Source organism: Lampris incognitus, chromosome 2 (genome assembly GCF_029633865.1).
Source record: "Lampris incognitus isolate fLamInc1 chromosome 2, fLamInc1.hap2, whole genome shotgun sequence".
Taxonomy (NCBI): domain Eukaryota; kingdom Metazoa; phylum Chordata; class Actinopteri; order Lampriformes; family Lampridae; genus Lampris; species Lampris incognitus.
In genome coordinates, this window is record NC_079212.1 from 8,745,609 (window position 1) to 8,765,608 (window position 20,000).

Sequence of the window (20,000 nt, forward strand, 5' to 3'; positions counted from 1 at the left end):
GCCGGGCATCTTTGGAAGGATGTGGACGCCGATCTGCTATTGGCCGGTTTCAAGTTTGGCGGCAGGAGATCCCTGGGTCCTTCAAGTCCCGGTTTGCGCCCTTTGGGAAGGTTTCTCGATCTTTCCTCGCCGAGGCACCGAAGGGAGCGAGTCACGAAGACCCGTTTCCTGCTCTTGTCAAACGCCCGCCAGAAATACTCGCCCCTAACTCACCGGCGGGCCCCAACTGCTGTTTCTACACAAGCAGTTATGGCGTCTCCGGCCGCGCCGCACGCCCGTTGGCTCCGGCTCTGGGTGCCGGTGTGACACAACGGTGGCTGCGCGGCCCCGGGGGCCTGGAGCCCGGGGCCTGGAGCCGGGGGGCCCGGGGACCAGGGCTGTGAGGAGCGGGGCCCGGGGCCTGGAGCCGGGGGGCTGGGGCTGGGGGGCCCAGGGCCTGGAGCTGGGAGCCCGGGGCCTGGAGCCGGGGGGCCGGGGCTGGGGGCCCAGGGCCTGGAGCCGGGGGCCCGGGGCCTGGAGCCTGGAGCCGGGGGGCCGGGGCTGGGGGCCCAGGGTCTGGAGCTGGGAGCCCGGGGCCTGGAGCCTGGAGCCGGGGGCCCGGGGCCGGGGCTGTGAGGAGCGGGGCTGTTAAGAGCACAGCTGTGAATGGCTCTTTAAGTGAAATTTCTGTCACTTGTTCTAATCTCCGTGGGTGGTGTGGCAGGGAGGTCCCGGTTTTACACCTGTGTTTAAGTGTGTGTCTGTGTGTCTGTGTGTGTGTGTCTGTGTGTGTGTGTGTGTGTCTGTGTGGTGTGTGTGTGCGTGCACACGCTCGCAACTGAAAAAGCGCCTGTTTGGAAGCTAGGGAACTGCGAGCGGTGCAGGTCTCCCTCAGCCCATAAACTTTTAACGGTGGTTAATGATGCGTGGCCTGTGTGTTTTATTCAGTGCGGGTGCTGAACACCCCCACCACCGCCCCTCCCACCCCCCACCCCCCCTCCCACCACCCCTTTCCCCTCCCAACCATGGGGCAAGGAGTAAGAATAACCCTCCCGGGGATGAGGACAGAGAGGGAAGAGAAGGTTACTTACAGGACTTTAAGGTTGCGGAGACCTTGGAGAGCGTGGCCTGAGATGTACCTCAGCTGGTTTCCTGAAATACGTCTGTGGGGGGGGGGTAGTGAGGGGGGGTGGAGAGAGAGAGAGAGAGAGAGAGAGAGAGAGAGAGAGAGTAGAGAATAAGCGAATCAAAGAAATCAATGAAATACAAGCATGGCCTCAAAAGTCCAACGTCTCCACGGAGGAATTTGTCTCTGGTTTTACCTCAGAACCTGGAGTGAGCTCCTCCATGACTTCATCCCGGGGTCCCTGCGTCAGGGTTACCGGCAGGGCAGCATGCAAATAACAATAGTGCGTCGCCTTCAGTGCGGTTGCTACTGGCCCAGAGCAAGCCCGGAAACTCTACCCGACCCATCCAGCGCGGACCAGGAGGCAAAGAGGGAATTGAACAAGACCGGGACTGGGTCAACAAGTGCAGTGAGATGTGAAAGTGTGTTTGTGTGTGTGTGTGTGTGTGTGTGTGCGTGCATGTGTGCGTGCATGTGTGTATGTGTGGTGTGTGGCATGCATGCACACATGCCATGTGTGCATGCATGTGTGTGTGTGTGTGCATGCATGCTATTTGCCCTGTCCTTGAGGTAAATTGGGCCAGTTTGAGGCGCCTGCAGGAGAACGAGGGAGAGAAACCATAGACACACACACACACACACACACACACACACATACATACATACACAAGCAATCCAATCAGTTTGTTTATCAAACACAGCACCTAATGGGTCACTCTTGTGTGTGTGTGTATAAGACGTCCAAATAAATAACTTTGGGTCCAACAGTGGAGCTCTCAAGGTCACGAGCTGGAGAGCATTTTAAACACATATTTGGTCTTCACAGCTCGAGACCACCCACTTCTATTAAACACAAAGCAACACTCACACACCCGCAAACCACACACACACACACACACACACACACACACATGGCCATAAGCAACCCCATTCACATTCCTGTGCAGCAGCCCCGCTCTACAGGTGACATGTGCCTGGCATGTCAGCCCATGTTAAACAGCCGGCCTCGTGCTGAGCCGTTACAACGGGTGCCAGCGTGGTGCTCCGGAGGGCCGTCCGCCGTGCCAGCCCACCGACCCCTTATCACCCAGACAGATGACGAATGTGGACTCAGCAGACAGCCTCCGACATCTGATACACATGTCAACATGTCTCGCTCTCATTACCGCGTGGTGGGGAACCGCGCAACCCCTTTACAGGCCTGCCAAATCTCACACTCGGCCTTGTTTAGAGCCTTCCTAGAGCCCGTGTCGATCCACACACACACACACACACACAAACATACAGAGTATAAACTTGATTGATTCATAGCCAAGTCAGTGTGCGGCCGTTTAGTCATGCACCTCAAACCACACTGAGAATTCATTCAGAGCGAGTCTGACTGCACCACATGAAGTCTTAATACAGCCCTCGCAGAGATGGGAGACCCGCTGAGTCAGACTTGCTCGTTATTATCTAGTGAAGTCAAAAGCAGCAAATACCGGCAGCGCCCGGGGTTCAACTCTAGTCTTCTTTCCGTCGCCTTGCTCAGGGGGCACAGGAAGGGGTATTAACCCTAGCGTGCATGTCTTTTCGACGGCGGGAGGAAACCCGCGCGGACACTGGGAGAACATGCAAACTCCACACGGAGGGGGACCTGGGACGGCCCGGGGTTCGAACCCGGGACCTTCTTGCTGGGAGGCAACGGTGCCGGACCACTGGGCCACCGTGCCGCCCTAAGTATGAGAGTGTGAGTTCACCTCTATTATGCAGACGCTGCCTTTTGCCGTCGCACCCTGAGCCTTGCTGCCCCCCCCGTAGGCACGGCTCAGGAGGTAGAGCGGGTCGTCTAGTAATCGGAGGGTCGCTGGTTCGATCCCCAGCTCCTGCGAGAGCGTGTCGAGCGCGCGTCCTTGAGCGAGACACTGAACCCCTAACTGCTCCTGATAAGCAGGTTGGCGCCTTGCGTGGCAGCCTCCGCCATCAGTGTGTGTGTGTGAATGGGTGAATGTGAGGCGTACACCGTAAAGCACTGTGAGTGGTCAGTACATTTACTACAATAATAGTTGTTTTTTTTCCCCCCAAAAGTGAAAGAAACATGCTTGCAAGACTGTTCTGGTTGCAAGAGTTGCCCGTTTTTCACCCATTATAAAGGGCTTGCGTAACGCCTCGCCGACGTCCCCTGGAAAATGATAGCTCCACGAGTCCAACAGGATTGCAGTTTCCGCTTTTGCACAAGCCGGTCACCGGGGACCTTTTCAATATAGTTGCTTTTCCAGAAGTAACGGTTTCGATGGGCCCCCGCTGAGGTCCTGACACCAGTAAAATACATCTAAGCCTCTCTCTGCAAAGGCTCTTAAGAGCTCTTTTCTTGGTTTCTGTTCAAATCAGTGATTACTTGCAGACCGCGCTGGGTGGAAAAAAAAAGGGGGGGGGGGGAGGGGGATACAGGTAGCGCTAAAGAAAAATTAATAACTTTTCTACGGAGGGCCAATAATTTACAGCATTAGAAAACAAATATTGTAGTTAAGGCAGTGTTCTACACGTCCTGCTGCCAAACAGCCTGTCTCTATTAGCGGCCCTGTTACAGCCAACACAGCATCAGAGCTGAATCACGCTTCTCGCAGCGCCGTCTTGAGTACAGGAGTAATTATGTCAAAAGTGAAGATAGATATTGAGAAAGTAGAGAAATGTTCAGACCTCTTGATAGACATCAGCAGAACACCAACTGTTGCCACTGACTGGCTGTTTCCATGATATCAGTTTGCGTGTCTTCGTGCGTGTGTGCGCGTGCGTGTGTTTAAACATGTGTGCATGCTAGTGAATGTTCCACACTCGGCCTCCTAGTCTTTCCACATCAATCTCATCCTAATGAACGGCGCCGCGCTCCTGACAAGCCATGGTTCCAACTGTTATTTTAATTTGATTTGGGGATGGTTAAAATACTACTCGCCTCGCACCCATACAAATTCCAGCCCGGCCTTTCGAGTTCAAGTTCAAGTTTCCCTTTCTAGTCATAGACACATAAGAAGTACCATGTACCTTCAAATGCAATAATATATATATATGTGTGTGTATATATACGGAAATCATAAGTATAACAAAAACAATAAATAAGAAATCAGAAATCCCACAAAATGATAAATCACTGAAGTTATGTAAGGAGTCGACTCTTCGTCATTTCTGACAGCCTAGGGGTAAAAACTGTGTGTGAGGCGGCATGGTCGGAGCTCTGATGCTCCGCAAGCATTGTTCTGAGGGGTGGAGGAGAACAGACCATGTGATGGGTGGATGGTGTCCTCATTCATACTTGGGACCTTCCTTCCGCAACGGGTGGTGTACATGTCCTGGAGCTGTGGCAGTGCTATCCCTGTGATCAGTCTGAGGCCGGTTTTACCATCCTTCTCAGTTGTTTTGGTCCTTTCAGTCAGGTCGCCAAACCACGCCGGTATGCTTCCAAGTAAGGATGCTCTCTACGGTGATCTGGTAGAAACTGACCAGGGTTTTTTTTGTGGACATTCTGAATTTTTTAAGACATCTCAGAAAGTATAGTCTCGGTTGGGCTTTAATGATACGACTGGTGTTTAGAGACCAGGAGATGGAGTCTGAGATCTGAATTGCCTAAATTTGAAGTCCTTCACAATTCAACAGGGACAACGTGATGTAAACCGGTGTCTGAACTCTTTGGGACTTCCTGAAATCAACGATTATCTCCTTTGTTTTCTCAACATCTAGGGAGAGGTGCTATCTTGACACCATATGGATAGGTCCTTCATCTCCTTCCTAGTATAGGAATCTTCATTGTTGTCATCAGTCCAGTTACTGTGGGACTAAGGCAACAAGCCTGCGGTGCTCCTGTGTGGAGAATCGTGGTCGATGAGTAGCTGGTACCTGCTCTCACTGTCTGAGGTCTGCCTGTCAGAAAGTCATATAACCACTTACAGATGGACTACAAAGGACCAAGGCTCCTAAGCTTTAACACCAGTCTAGATGGTACAATGGTATTAAAGGCAGAGCTACAGTCAATAAACAACAATCTGACGGGTGAGTTTTCTTCAAGGTGTATCTTCCCCATGTAGAGGGGCTCAAGCGGGAGTCGTGACAACTTTCTCTTTCGGCTACACAACGAGCACCATTTATTCCTTCCACCATTACAACAACAACAAAAAACCCGCGCAGCGGAAGTGCACCACTGTAAACCCGAACCGAGAAAACAGCAGCTGTAAACTAACGTTCCTACCAGCTCAATAAGGGGAAATATGTATCCCCATAACCACCACACCAGATCTACTGACTGATAAGCAAACGGTGGCGGATCAAGGTTGGCAGGAATGTTTAAGATGTATGTATGTCTTAACTGATTTTCCAAAGCATTTCATGATTACTGAGGTCAAAGCAACAGGTCTGCAGTCATCACGACAGGATACTGGTGATTTTGGGGTACAGGCACAATAAGGGTTTTCTTAACGCATGTAGGTGTAGCTGAGTCGATATGGTGTTCACGTTACCTTTATTATATATTGTAGCGAATTTGGGGGACAACGCAACCACAGGAACTGCCGCGGCCGGGACGGGAACCCGTATCGCCCGCACCGCAGGAGGCATCGCTAACCGCTAGACTAAAGGGTCAGACCCGCCCGCCAGCGGCCAGCGTGTCTACTTATCCATGCACGTCACAGTATATATATATTTTCTTTATTTTTTTTCCTCTTGGTGAACATTCTCAAAACCCGTGTGTAATATTTTCTGTTATAGTTTGTAGTATATCACCAGCGTTATGTTAACAAACGAATATGTAGTTCCGGTTCTACCTGTTGTAGCAAGGGGGACTTCAATTAGCGACGCACAAGCGACGCAGGCGTGACGTGGCTGCGAATTCGCGGCTAAAGTTGAGCGGCTCTTGTGCTGTAACGCTCTCTATCGCTCGGTTAAGCTAGCGCGTTTAAAAAGTACAAATGTCCCGGCTTAAACTGTACGGAGCTGTGACAGTAGATCGTTGCTAACACGTTTCTGAGTTTTGCCGTTGGCTTTGGTCGGTAAAAAAAAAAAACCGGCCATTACATCCGGGAGATTTTACTCATTTGCATATCCGCTGACCTCGCTGCGGGGGACGAGAGAGCCCGCCACTGTGAGTGACTGCCCCATGCTGCCTTCTTCAGGTGCGTTATGGTGTAAAACTGTTATTTTTTATATCCTTGTGTACTTTTATGGAAGGGCTGCGTTGAATGAGCAGCCTAACATAGTTTTGCTTGCTGATTGTTTTCGTTTTTGCTTCTACTTTGACTGCTGATTTCTGAATACGTGTGGCGCCACTGTGGGGGCAGACATGCTTTTGGTCTGCGCGATCATTTTGTTTATAGTGTAAACTAGTAATAAGACACGTTAGCCCCCCGCTAACGGGTCTGACCCTTTAGCCGAGCGGTTAGTGACGTCGCCTTGTGGTGCAGTACACCCTATATCGAATCCGCACCGGGCAAGAAAATAACCGGTTACAATAGTTTTGTTTTGTGGTACATTAACGGTTACAACAACAAAACAAAAAAAAGTTGAGCAGCTCTTGTAATGGGGAATGAGAGACCGCCTGCCACTGTGTGAGTTGACTGTGCCCCGTACTACTTTCTTTAGAATAAATGTGCAGATCCTGATTCCTGGTGTGACTGGTGTCCTTCAGTCTGTGAGCAGCCATTTTACAGCTGCTATATAGGAACACACACGTAGTGACAGTGACAGGTTACAAATGTCTGTAAAAACATTTGCTAGCTGACAAGAGCAGGTCTTCAGGACCGAGATGGAATACCGTCTGGGCTGGCAGCTTTAACAGAAAACCTTGCTCACGTCAGCTTGTGAGGTTCTGTGTGTTGTCTGGTGGTCCTGAGTTACACTCAAAGCGGGCATAGAACCTGTTCAGGTCATCCGGGAGTGAAGTGGTGGTGTTGGTAAAACCACCCGGCTTGGGTTTGTCGTCTGTTGTCGCTTGCAGTCCCTGCCACATGCACCTGGAGTCCCCCCCCCCCCCCCCCCCGTTGTAATACTGTTCTAGTGTATCCCAGTAACTGAACTCTACTTGAGTTGATTCAACGATAAAATAACTGGTTTATTCTAAAGCGGGGGAGCAGAGGAAGGGTGTGCATGGGCGATGGTGACGAAGGTGAGAACACCGCTGTACCACCACTTTATGATCAATATTGCAGCACGGTGGCGCAGTGGTTAGCACTGTCTCCTCACAGCAAGAAGGTCTTGGGTTCGTGTCCCGGGGTAGCCCAACCTTGGGGTTCGTCCTGGATCGTCCTCTGTATGGAGTTTGCATGTTCCCCCCGTGTCTGCGGTGGGTTTTCTCCGGGTGCTCCGGTTTCTCCCACCATCAAAAAGACACGCATGTTAGGGTTAATACTCCTGTCTGTGCCCCTGAGCAAGGCAATGGAAAGAAGAACTGGAGTTGGTCCCCGGGCGCTGCACGGCGGCTGCCCACTGCTCCCTAGCTACACAGCTAGGATGGTTAAACGCAGTGCGTGATGTCCCTACGGGGATCTTTAAAGTATATCACAATCAAAAATAAGGGGCCCTGCTGAAGTGTGCCAGCTGCTGATTATGCCCATGTATCACTGCAACCCGTTGCCTTTATGCCAACAAACAAAAAGGTAAAGTGAGGACCCCAAGTAGCCGTTAGCGGGATCTCGGCATCTCTGGGTGAGATAGAGGCATGGCGGCGGGAGGGACGGCGTGTTGATGTGAGTGCATGAATGAAAGAAAGTGCAGAGTAAAAACAGGGACTTATCAGCGAGAGGCCAGCGTTTGTGTGCGAGTGTGTGTGCGTGCCTGTGTGCGTGCGTGCGTGCATGTGTGACCTTTTTCACCATCATTCCATCAATAGAAATATTACCCCTCCCGTCGTCTTGAAGTTTCAACCTAAGGTCAACTACTTAACCCGGTGTTAACCTCTGGAATTACTGCAGTGGTATATAGACATAGTCAAAGCTATGTGTGTATGTGGGGGGGGGGGAGTGAAATAAGAGTTAGATAGAGAGGAAAAACATCAGACAGGACAGGACCGAGGGTTGCCTAACATTATCTTGGATGATGCCAGATTCACTCCATATGCTTTCCACTCTCTCCTTAGTTTTTGTAATCCAATACATTTACATTTGCCTTGCTGTAGTCTATGTGTTAACTGTATATATTCTATATTCTCTTGCTGTGTGTGTGTGTAATCTCAGATTGTACGTTGTAATTGTGTTACTGTATTCTGTGCATTTGACACCTCTTGCATGCGTGTTCATCCTGGGAGCGGGATCCCTCATCCGTTGCTCCTCCTGAGGTTTCGCCCATTTATGTCCCTGATAAGGTTTTTCTTGCGGAGTTTTCCCTCATCCGAGTCGAGGGTCTAAAGATACAGGCTGTCGTACGTTGTGCTGATTGTAAAGCCCTTCGGGAATACTTTGTGATTCTGGGCTGTGCAAATAAACTTGACTCGACTTGACAGAGAGAGAGAGAGAGGAGCAGATAGAGACCGGGAGATTGGATGCTGGCAAAACAAAACAAAAAAAGGAGTAAATCACGCATCCCTGTTTAATTGAGCCTAGCTCGTCCCAGCTGTGCCGTGCACCTGGACTCGCGGGGCAGCCAATACTTTAATCCGCTAACCTTTACCCACGTCATCCTTCTGGCCTATCGGCAGACGATCTTATCACTGAGCAGAAGGGTTCGGGACAGCTCGGGCCGGGACAGCTCGGGCCTGCGCTCGCACAGCTGCTTTTATGCGTCCGAAAAATCCCAGGATGCCTGATTGCATTTACATATTGTTGGATTGAGCCTGGAGCCTGGACGTTCCCCAGGAGTGGCAGGTCTCCCTTTTTTCTTTTTTTTTTTCCCTCCCCCTCAAACGATAAAAATCTTATTTATCGAAGTGTCCAATTTTGCTGAACCACCTTGAACCGACATCAAGAAACCTCTCCGCCGGCTCTCTTAAAGCGGAGGCTGACGGCACCGGGGGAGGGAGATCCAACACTGATAGCGGCCTCAGAATTTAGGAGTCAGATGTCTCTTCCCTTTCAGGACACTTTCCTCGGCGCTCCTATTTCAATTCAGTTTTCTTTTTTCTTTTTTTTTTCTCTTTCTTTCAGGAGGTGAGTGACAGGTGTGGATAATGATAAGACGAGCGAGGCTGCCGGCCCGGAGGACTGGTTATGAGGGAGGGTCACGCAGGAAGTGGGCGGTTTGAAATGGGAGGTACGCAGACGTGGACTTTGATATCGATGACGGGGCGGTAAACGCTGTCGCCATGTGAACCGTTCCTCAGGAAAGGCTCTTTTTTTAAAACATTTTTTTTTATATAAAGGGGCCCTTGACACCTAAAACCGCTCCTTGTTAGTCCTCCAGGCTGCAGCCAGATCAGACGTAGACGGCACATCTTTGATACCGGAGCAGATCTGGAGTCTTTGATATGCGGGGCAGAGGTGCAGGCTGAATGGAGGCCGGGCACCACTGCCCTCTCATTAATCCGTAGACGCGTAGTCTACCTCTTCTCTGCCCTCCCTCCGTCACCTCCCCAGCTCAGCCTCTGGACTAGCAGCTGTGGCGTGGCGTATTTGTAATTAAGGTGAGACTCGCCGATCAAAGCGGTGAGTGAAGCTTAATGAGAGGGATCTGAGATCAACAGGAGCAGAAATGGAGAGATAGGGGGCGATAGAAAAAAAGAGGAAGAACACTTACATCTTAATAGCACCATTAATGCCCCCGTGTATCAAAGGGAAGTTGAGCCTGTTGAGATCTGGTACCTGCTTTGTGTGAGTTAATTTGATTTAATCGCCTCGTTTGAAGTTAGGAGGGATTAACTTGTTTGCACGCCAATAAAACAACACTCAAAGGAGGGGGTGTTGTGGAAAAATAGATTTGTGTAGTCTCGAGGTGGATTTTGCTGTCAGCCAGGAGAGTTATTTTCATGCTTTCGCTTGAATAACATCTCCGTTTCACCGGCTTTTATACGGCAGTATGGAACAAGCCAATCAGAGTCGCCCCTCTGAGTGATGTCATGCCAGGAACCGTCGAGCCAGAGTTTGAGTAAATCATCTCGGGCTATGCTATGGGATGCCGTATATAAACTCTCCTGACGTGGCTTCGCAGGGAAAAAAATGAAGCATCAGAGCACTGAATTTATCTCTGAATACCGGTCTGCCAAATGGGTATCTGAATATTTGGATGTGTTTGAGGCCAGCCTTGCCAATTTGATAAGAAAATTAGGAAAATACTAACCCCCACCCTCCCTTTAAGGCAGAGAGGAGAGGGAGGATGGCTGCGTCCAACGTGTTCATGAGCAGCCGAGCTGACCTCGACTGTCCCACCGCACACGGACGAGCAGCGACCCTTCAGGTGACCGCAGCAGCGACGACTTCGAGAAGATCCCAACCCGCTTTGGATGAGCATTGAAAAAGGTAGATAAGTAAATGGAGACGCCGTCACGGCAAAAGCAGCAACTTCTGCTTACAATCGCCTGGAGAAAAAGTGAGGGGGTAGAAATGAACTGGAAAGGAGGGGAGGGAGAGAGAGAAAGAGGATGGCAGGGAGGTAAAGCCCAACATCAAACACTTTATCACTCTACCAGTCACAACATGTCTCTCCACGCTACCAGCCACCACGGTAGACCCACAACAAACTCTCTCGCTCTCTCCCCCATATCTCTCTCTCTCTCTCTCGCCATATCTCTCTCTCTCTCCACAGCCCTCTTTCTCGCTCTCTCCATATCTCTCTCTCCCTCTCCATATCCCTCTCTCACTCTCTCCATATCTCTCTCTCACTCTCTCCATATCTCTCTCTCCCTCTCCATATCCCTCTCTCACTCTCTCCATATCCCTCTCTCTCTTTCCATATCTCTCTCGCTCGCTCTCTCCATATCCCTCTCTCTCCCCACATATCTCTCTCTCTCTCTCTCCCACCCTCCGTCAGACATACCGTGTTTGTGTTAAGAGCTTAAGTTTGTTTTCCCTATGCTCCATAAGTTTTTGTAAGTACAATGTGTTTATCATAACCCACCACGTCCTGTTACTCAACAGCCATCTAGGAACGAGGCTGGAGATCAGACGTGTGGCTTCTTCCTGCCTTGGAACATCATCATCATCTCAGTGCCCCTCCAGAAACAATCAGCAGGCCATAAAAATCGGCTTTATGGCAGGAACATCCTCCTTGGAAGCGTTACAAAGCAACTGAACCTGTCCATAAAGCGCTGGGACATGAACGCGATAGAGAAACAGCGAGGTCCGTGGAGCCGTAAAAACAGCCGGCACCGGGGCCAAACCCATGGAGGACCGTTTCTCCGGCCGAGCATTAAATCAGAGATACAGGATAAGGTAAGTCCAAGACACGCCTCCCAGAACAGGTATTGTACGCATCTGCATGAAACACCTGTGCAAAAAAAAGAAGAAGATACTCGATAGATGAATTGATGTAACACCTTTCCTGCATTATTCACGCCAAAGATCAGCTTCATATCAACCCTATAGCCCCCCCCCCCCCAACCTGGACCCCTAAGCTAGTAAACCCCAAATCCAACCTTGCTCTCTAGCCTTGAGGTATCGTGTAACATCATCGCTGCGCGTCATTCTTCCCTCAGTGATCTTAGTCACGGCATGGCTGCAACCAAGAGGTCAGGCCCGGTTTGACTGCAGCCCAAAGTCAACCGTGCTGTTATCCAGCCAGCCTTTTACTTTCATCGCCATTAGCTCATGCCTCACAGGCTGCAGCTGTGAGCATTAGCAAAGAAAACAACGGCCGATCAAACACTCCGGTTGGATAGCGCGCGGACGCACACTGACAAAACACACACGCGTGTGCACACACACACACACACACCCACCCACACACACAAACATAAGTTTGTTTTTCTGTGCTCATTTGGACCTTTATTAGCTGCATTCATTCCTTAGCCCTTAACCTTAACCATCAGAACTACATGTCTAACCTCGACCCTCCCCCCTAACCGTAACCTAATTCTAATTCGAACCCTAAACCGAAATCCTAACTCTAAACTAGACCCTTGACGAAGGGAGAAGCGGCCAGCATGTCCTCACCTTGAAAAACTGTCCTCACTCTGATGGTTAAAACTGAAATTGGTCCTCACAAAGATAGAAGAACAAGAGCACACTCACTCACACCCACACACAACTCAGGGCTGTAGACTTGGGGAGTCAGTGAATCAGGTGCAGGCTGACCGATGTGCCTACAAGGGTCTACACGCATGCTGAGATGCCAGCACGTGCACGCCCGCACAAGCTTGACCACGGGGGGGGGGGGGGGGCATCTCAACCCCATCTCTGGATGTTTCTGCTGAGCAGTCGTCTCCAAAGATCGACCAGGTCAACCGTAGCCTTGAATGGCTAATTGATGACTTTGGGTTTTGGGTGTGCTGGTGGTGGGCTGCCACTCCCCCCCCCCCCCAAAAAAAGGATGGCGTTTTAACTTTTTTTCTTCTTCTTCTTCCTATGGGGTATCAGCACTTCGATTATAGTCAGCCCAGCCCTGTTATTGCCTAAAACAGGAATGAAATAAATCTTCGCCTCGTTTTCATTTTCCCGGCCCTGCCCTCTAAGATCTCCTATAGTGTGTGTTTGTCTTGGCGAGGCCTCGTCTCGTCTGCGTGTGCGCCGTCCCTGCCGGGCGATCCAGTTTGAAACCAAGTCCAAGGGAGGCGAGAGAAAGCGGCGGCTTGGATGTGAAGCACAGACTCTTTCTCTTTACTCACACCGAGGACCATATATCTACTTTCTGGGCGAATATCATGTTCTCCTCGCCTCCCTCCCTCCCTCCCTCCCTCCTTTCTTTGTTTTTTTTTTGTTTTGTTTTGTTTTCTTTTTTTCTTTTTTCAGACATGGTTGGATCAACTAACGCATTTGCTGTAGGCAGTTTCTTGGTAGGGGAGATCAAGAGGCAGACCGAAGTCATCAATCCTCCCGTATCACCAAAGCGCCCTCGCTCATCGGGGGCTCAGCGGTGGACGGCCTCCCGTTATATCGATGGGAGGTGGAGGTTCATGAAACGAGCGCCGGGTCGAAAAAGGTTTTAGTACTCACAGTTCTGACAGCAGGTGCAGGCGGTGGAAGGCTCTGGGCTGGATCTCGCTGATGTTGTTCATGCTCAGATCTCTGGGGAGAGACGGACGGGGAGAGACAGAAACAAGAGGGGCATCAGTGTCACATCAGTCAACGCGTCTTAGCCGTGCACTCTGGACGAGTGAAATTATATATGATTAGAAACCATTTTTCATGTGGTAATCAATCATTCTGAACGGGAGGGAGTATGTGTGTGTGGGGGGGGGGTATTGAGGGTGGGAGCAGTGGAGAGAGAAAAGAAGAGAATTTTCCCCAATGAATCATTGTTGGGCAGCTGTGATTTCCTCCTCGACCCAGTGATTCTTTCTCTTTTCCAGATGTGTCTCCTTACCTTTCCTCCGGTCTGACCTTCGGTGCGTCTCTCCTCCACTATCGCTCTCTCTCTCTTTATCTCTCTCTCTTTATCTCTCTCTCTCTCTCCATTTTCTCTGGAGACTTTTCTGTCCTTTCCATCTTTGTTCAGGTCTATAACATAGATACACTCCATTTCTCTCTGCGTCTCTGACACAAGCTGATGTCAGAGGGTGTGTGTCTGTGTGTGTGTGTGTGTGTGTGTGAGGTTCTGTGTTGATGCAGCTGGGTTGCGGTCAGAGAGGGAGAGGTGGAGGGTGCTTGGTGACACACACACACACACACACACACGAACGAACGCACACGCATGCACGCACAGCGCCCCTTTTAACACATGTGTCAGCCTCTGGTAGAAAACATACCTAACCCCGTGGCCTGAGTCATGTAAGGTCATCTCTTTGATAAACACGACGAAAGCAAGAAGGTGTTACGTCAACCCTTTGTTAGTCTCACTTCCCCCATCCCCCCCCCCCCTACACACACACACACACGCACGGGCTTTCAAATTGCAATTTTGTGTGCATGTGTGTGTGTGTGTGAGACACTATTGCTCACACAGCCAGACCACCGGGCTAGCGAGTGTAAACTGTGCTCTCAGAAGCTCCCCTCAGTCGGGAGTTTTGACACACGGGCTGTTTGTTTGTGGAGTCGGCCAGGCTGAAGGGGGGCGGCGGGGGGGGGGGGCTGGATGGATCTATCCCTAGACACTAATCTACGCTCAGCTTTGGTCTGGTAATGTGGAAAAACGCAGTACAAGACGAGACTCCAATTCATAAACTAAGGTATTGGATTGGGGTGGGGTGGTGGGGGGGGGGCTGTCACGTTTGCCAATGCAGAAAGAGAAAACAAACGTTCAAGGAAGTTTGGTGACTCGCTGTCGAATGTGCACGGACCCTGAATGCCGGCCGGGGCGGTGTCATATCCAGCCGAGCCTCGTATGGAGAATCCCATGCCCACTTAGTCGCTGTCAAAGCTGTTAGTCGATGAAATGAGGAGGTGTTTTCTCACCAAGTTGGGGGGGGGGGGAGAATTTGCCGTCATGTTTGATGTAAAATGAGGGTAAGTCTATCATGGAATGACAAAGCCGTTTAATTGTATATTGGCTCCCCTCAGCTTAATCTGATGTCGGAGTTTTTCCTCATGGAAATGTGCTCGTAATAGGATATTTTTGATCCCTGTTAAAAAGTTTGCTTTGCATTTGCTCCCATCCAAGGGGCGGAAGGTTGGCTCTGGAACAGTGCCGCTGGAGCTGACAGGGATCAAGTGCCTTTTTAAAGGGAAAAAACACAATTTTCAACATTATCTCTATACATATGATGTGGGGATAACGCTCCATGAACAGCTGTGATACTGAGAAGGCTTCTGTTTGTCTCTGAACTGCCACCGAACTTGTCCGGAAAAGTGAATCGCCCACTTTATAAGGCGTCTGGTGGCATTTGCTACAACAGCAGTGCGTCGCGTTGTTATTGGAATTTGCCTACACAACGTACGGCCAATTTTTCGGGCTTCCAGTGTAGCCGCTGGCTGCTCACTTCCGTTTCCTATGAAGACTTCCTCTTCCGCGCGTCCGTGATGGTTTACAGTCAGATTAGCAACTTGAGACGCGAGAATGGAGTTGAGAGACGACATCTACGACCGGATCGTTTCACTAGTTGACGCGAGTCGAACGTTTCTCCACCCAATACACAGGTGTTTTAGGTCCAGACGACATTTCAGCCAATGCGTTGCATATTTTTCGCTCCCCACATGGACTGTTACCAACATGCAACCAAAGCGTGTTCCTGTAGAAACCGCCACTAACAAAAAGGTGATTGGTCAATACAACTCGGATTAAAACCGAAACGGAAATCCGAACGCTTCTGATAGCAAAGTCTTGCCCCGTGCCTACAGATATATAAGATCCTTTGGGACTTCAAGTTCCAGACTGACAGGCAGGTGCTGGCTGACCAACCAAACATTGTGGTGGTCGACAAGGAACAGAAGACAGCAGTAGTGATGGATGTAGCAATCCCCGAGCGACGGCAACATCAGGAAGGAAGAGCATGAGAAGCTAGAGAAATACCAAGCGCTGAGGGAAGAACTAGGTCGGATGTGGAAGGTGAGATCCACAGTAGTCCTAGTGTTAATAGGAGCACTAGGAGCTGTGACCCCCAAACTGGGAGAGTGGCTCCAGCAGAGTCCAGGAACAACATCAGAGGTCTCTGTCCAGAAGAGTGCAGTCCTAGGAACAACTAAGACACTGTGCAGAACCCTCAAACTCCCAGGGCTCTGGTAGAGGACCCAAGCTTGAGGAAGACACACACCACCCAAAAAAGGGGTATATATGTACATGAAAGCCACTTTGTTTTGTCATTGGACAAAGAATGTGTTCTTTGCACTTAATCCATCCTATTGCATAGGAGCAGTGGGCATCTGCAGCTTCTGGGGACCAACTCCAGTTCTTCTTTCCATTGTCTTGGTCAGGGACACAGGCAGGAGTATTTTTGATGGTGGGGGGAAAACCACGCAGACACGGGGAGGACATGCAAAGTCCACACAGAAAGGACCAGGGACGGCCAGGGGTTTCAAACCCAGGACCTTCTCGCTGTGAGGCAACAGTGCTAACCACTGGGCCCCGAGAGAGAGCGAGAGAGAATGTTGGAAATTGAGATGGTTCCCTTTGAAAGACACTTCATCTGGATGGACACTAGCCAGCAAGCGGGCTGGGCTGGTTGAAGGATGCCGTCTCTGACCGGTAGACCAGCCTCTCACTCCAATAATAGGATACCTCATGAACAGTTTATGCTCATTAAAACTGCAGCGCGGAGTATTTCCTGGCAGCGGCTCTGTGCAGTAATGCATGGCAATTAAGCCAGCCAGCGCGCCTCTTGGGAATAATGCATGAAACGAGGCCGGTGCAACGCGGTTTAAATCCAGACAGGTTGCGAAACGATGACCAAGCGATGAGAAAATTGCCATAACAATGACCCGAACGAAGCTTCGGGGGTGACATGGCTGGTAGGCTAACAGGAAAGCGGCTGACCTCAATCAGGAATAATTGATGTCATGTTTGACGGAGACACAAAAAAAAAAGAAGACGAATTCTGGTTCAGGTTTGAGGCATCCCCCCCCCCGCCCCCCACAAACGCACAACCATTCACGCACCTTCATCTTTCAGACGGCTCTGTGTGATGGTACTCTACTGGGAAATGGTACAAGTTACAACGTTTGAGATTGAAGCACAGCGAGACGGGCTTAAGACACACACGCAGTACACGTCTCCGTGCGTCCAGGGATGAGCACGGGGGAGAGAGAGAGGCAGCTCTCCGCCATTATCTGGTCCTGATTAAAGAACCCATAAACAAACGTGTGAAGTCCATAACAGCGGCCTGACTCAGGCAGGATAAACAGGCGGCGATGAGGAGAGAAAGTGTTTAAAAATAAAGATGCACAGCGGTGAGTCATGGGGAAAGGCTGAACGCCACACGGCTCTGCTGCGCTGTCCAACCGGCTCGTTGGGAAGCCGAGGAGCGGGGGGGGGGGGGGGGAGAGACGGGGGGGGGGGGAGAGAGAGAGAGACGTTTCTGCTCAGCAGGCCAAGGCCTCCGCTGACAACCTGACGTATCGTTGGACCGCGCTGCGCTACGGCTTGTTTTTAAAATCAAATAACAGCTGTGGCTTTTTTAAACCATGATAATTATGATTGATGACTACCACATGTGCATTGTGCTGGCTGGCGCGGTGACGTGCAGATATTTTCAGCACAAATAAACGGCCCCCAGAAAAATGGGAGAGAGAGAGAGACGGGGAGAGAGGGGGAGAGAGAGAGAAGTCCAGAGTTGAGCGGGATGTGCAGTGTAGTGGGAGTTTCACAATTACAACTGTGGTTTCTCTGTCCATGCTTTACACTCATCTCTGGTGTGTGTGTGTGTGTGTGTGTGTGTGTGTGTGTGTGTGTGTGTGTGTGTGTGTGTGTGTGTGTGTGTGTGTGTGTGTGTGCGCGCGCCAGCACATGTATCTATGCATATATGTGTGTGTTTATTTGCATGCATGTGTGTGTGTGTGTTTGTGTGATGCTTTACAGCCATCTCTGGTGTGTGTGTCTGTGTGCGTGTGCATGTGTACACGCACACGTGTATCTGTGTGTATCTATGTGTGTGTATTTATGTGCATGTATCTGTGTGGTTGTATCTGTATGTGCATGTGTGTGTTTATGTGCATGTGCATGTGTGCATTTATCTGTGTGTGTGTGTGTGTGTGTATGTGTATGTGTGTGTGTGTGTGCGCGTGCCAGCACATGTATCTATGCATATATGTGTGTGTTTATTTGCATGTGTGTGTGTGCATGTGTGTGTGTGTGTTTGTGTGATGCTTTGCAGTCATCTCTGGTGTGTGTGTCTGTGTGCGTGTGCGTGTACACACGCACACGTGTATCTGTGTGTATCTATGTGTGTGTATTTATGTGCATGTATCTGTGTGGGTGTATCTGTATGTGCATGTGTGTGTTTATGTGCATGTGCATGTGTGCATTTATCTGTGTGGGTGTGTGTGTGTGTGTGTGTGTGTGTGTGGTAGAATATTGGTTCCATTTCTAGGTGGCTGTGGTGTGTGTGGTGAAATGTCTGTCCCTCTTTTTCACACCCCTTTTGTTTGCCAGTGAGGCTGCAGATGTGGTGGGTATGGTCCCTGGCCACGCTCTCACCACATCACACACACACGCCTGCCGCTGGACACACTCGAGACACGGGAATAGATGTGTGTGTGTGTGTGTGTGTGTGTGTGTGTGTGTGTGTGTGTGTGTGTGTTATGTACGAGAGAGCAAGAGGGAAGGCGGATTCGTGGCTGTGAATTTCTGCATTCTTTTAAGGATGCTGTTCTGCATTTAAAGTATTTTGGGTTCGCACAAACATGTTTAACCTTTTCCATTACAAGCTGTTGTGTAACCGTGCAGCTCTGTGCAGACCGGGGGCCTCGTTCATCAGTGGTTTGTACGTACAAATTTGTTCTTGCACACCCATGGGATTCTTTAGCCCTGAGGTTTGTCTCGGAGACGGTGTAGCACCTGGGTGAGACCTGAGTGTAGACACCAGTTAGCTAACCCTGATGTCTCCGCGGGCCTGGGTGTCTGCTCGTTGCAAGAGGGAGACAATAGATGTTTTGGGGGGAAGGGATTACAAATAACCATCATGCTTTGCTTCTGCCTATCAGACCTACTTTAGGGCTAAAGAATTCCATGGGTGGGTAGGAACACATTTTTATGTACTATAACACCTGATGAACAAGGCCCCGGGTCAGTATGTCCTTCCTAGACTATCTCTGGGCCTCATATCTCATGGCTCCCAGGACATCATATCTCTCAACCGGCAGAGACACAGAGGCCGTCGTCTGTCCTCTGATCTCCGTCTGCTGGTGAATGACGGACAAAAGGACCCCTCGGCACCAGTATGACCGTCGGGGGCACAGACATGGAGATCCGTGTTCGTCCTTCAACAAACACATCTCTTAATTGTTCTTCTTTTACCCGCCCCACCTCTCTCTCTCTCTCTCTCTGTCTCTCTCGTAAATTCATCCTCGGTCCTTATCTCTGCCAGTCAGCAGGATGTCTGACTGTGTGTGTGCCCATTCTCAACAGTCTCGGACTCACTTTGATCTTTCCATTCCAGAGAATTCTTCCACACATTAGTTGGTGTGTTGTGTGTGTGTGTGTGTGTGTGTGTGTGTGTGGTGTGTGTGTAAGAGAGTAGGTATGGTGAAGTGCTAGACATTTGACTCTTCATTATTGGAACTGATGTGGTAACTATGGAGATCGTTTCTGTCCTCCGACTCTCTCGTCGCTACTTCTCCCAAACCCATCCAACTGTTTTTACGTGAATTTTGTCATTTTGGGGGGGGGGGGGGGGCAACAAATATCAAATAAATTCCCCAAAGTCAGATTTGGGCGTCCAGTTGGCGTGGCGGGGATCGCCGGTTCGAGTCCCCGTGTTACCTCCAGCTTGTTCGGGCGTCCCTACAGACACAATTGGCCGTGTCTGCGGGTGGAGAGCCGGATGTGGGTATGTGTCCTGGTCGCTGCACTAGCAGCTCCTCTGGTTGGTCAGGGCGCCTGTTCGGGGTGGGGGAGGGGGACTGGAGGGAATAGCATGGTCCTCCCATGTGCTACGTTCCCCTGGTGAAACTCCACACTGTCAGGTGAAAAGAAGCGGCTGGTGACTCCACATGTATCGGAGGAGGCATGTGGTAGTCTACAGCCCTCCCCGGATCAGCAGAGGGGGTGGAGCAGCAACCGGGACGGCTTGGAAAAGTGGGGCGATTGGCTGGATGCAATTGGGGAGAAAAGGGGAGGGGGGGGTTCCCCACAGTCATAAATTTGTATGCTTCCTCAGGGTGGATCGACTTTTTATTCAGGGCGAAGACGCGAGAAATTGCAGCGGGATCACATTTGCCAAATTAAAATACGAAGTGCCAATAGTATTTAATCACATGATCAG

The 20,000-nt window shown here is 50.4% G+C and overlaps 1 protein-coding gene across 1 annotated transcript in view; it reads right to left on the reverse strand.

Annotated features, from left to right (window-relative positions):
* The window catches only part of LOC130108233 (leucine-rich repeat-containing G-protein coupled receptor 6-like), a 60,595-nt gene that overhangs the window by 21,605 nt on the left and 18,990 nt on the right, over positions 1–20,000 (reverse strand). Inside the window, exons 2-3 of the mRNA XM_056275098.1 lie at positions 13,144–13,215; positions 1,071–1,142 (exon numbers count right to left, since the gene is read on the reverse strand). Coding sequence (XP_056131073.1) covers positions 1,071–1,142; positions 13,144–13,215 — 144 coding nt within the window. The remainder of the gene's footprint in view (positions 1–1,070; positions 1,143–13,143; positions 13,216–20,000) is intronic.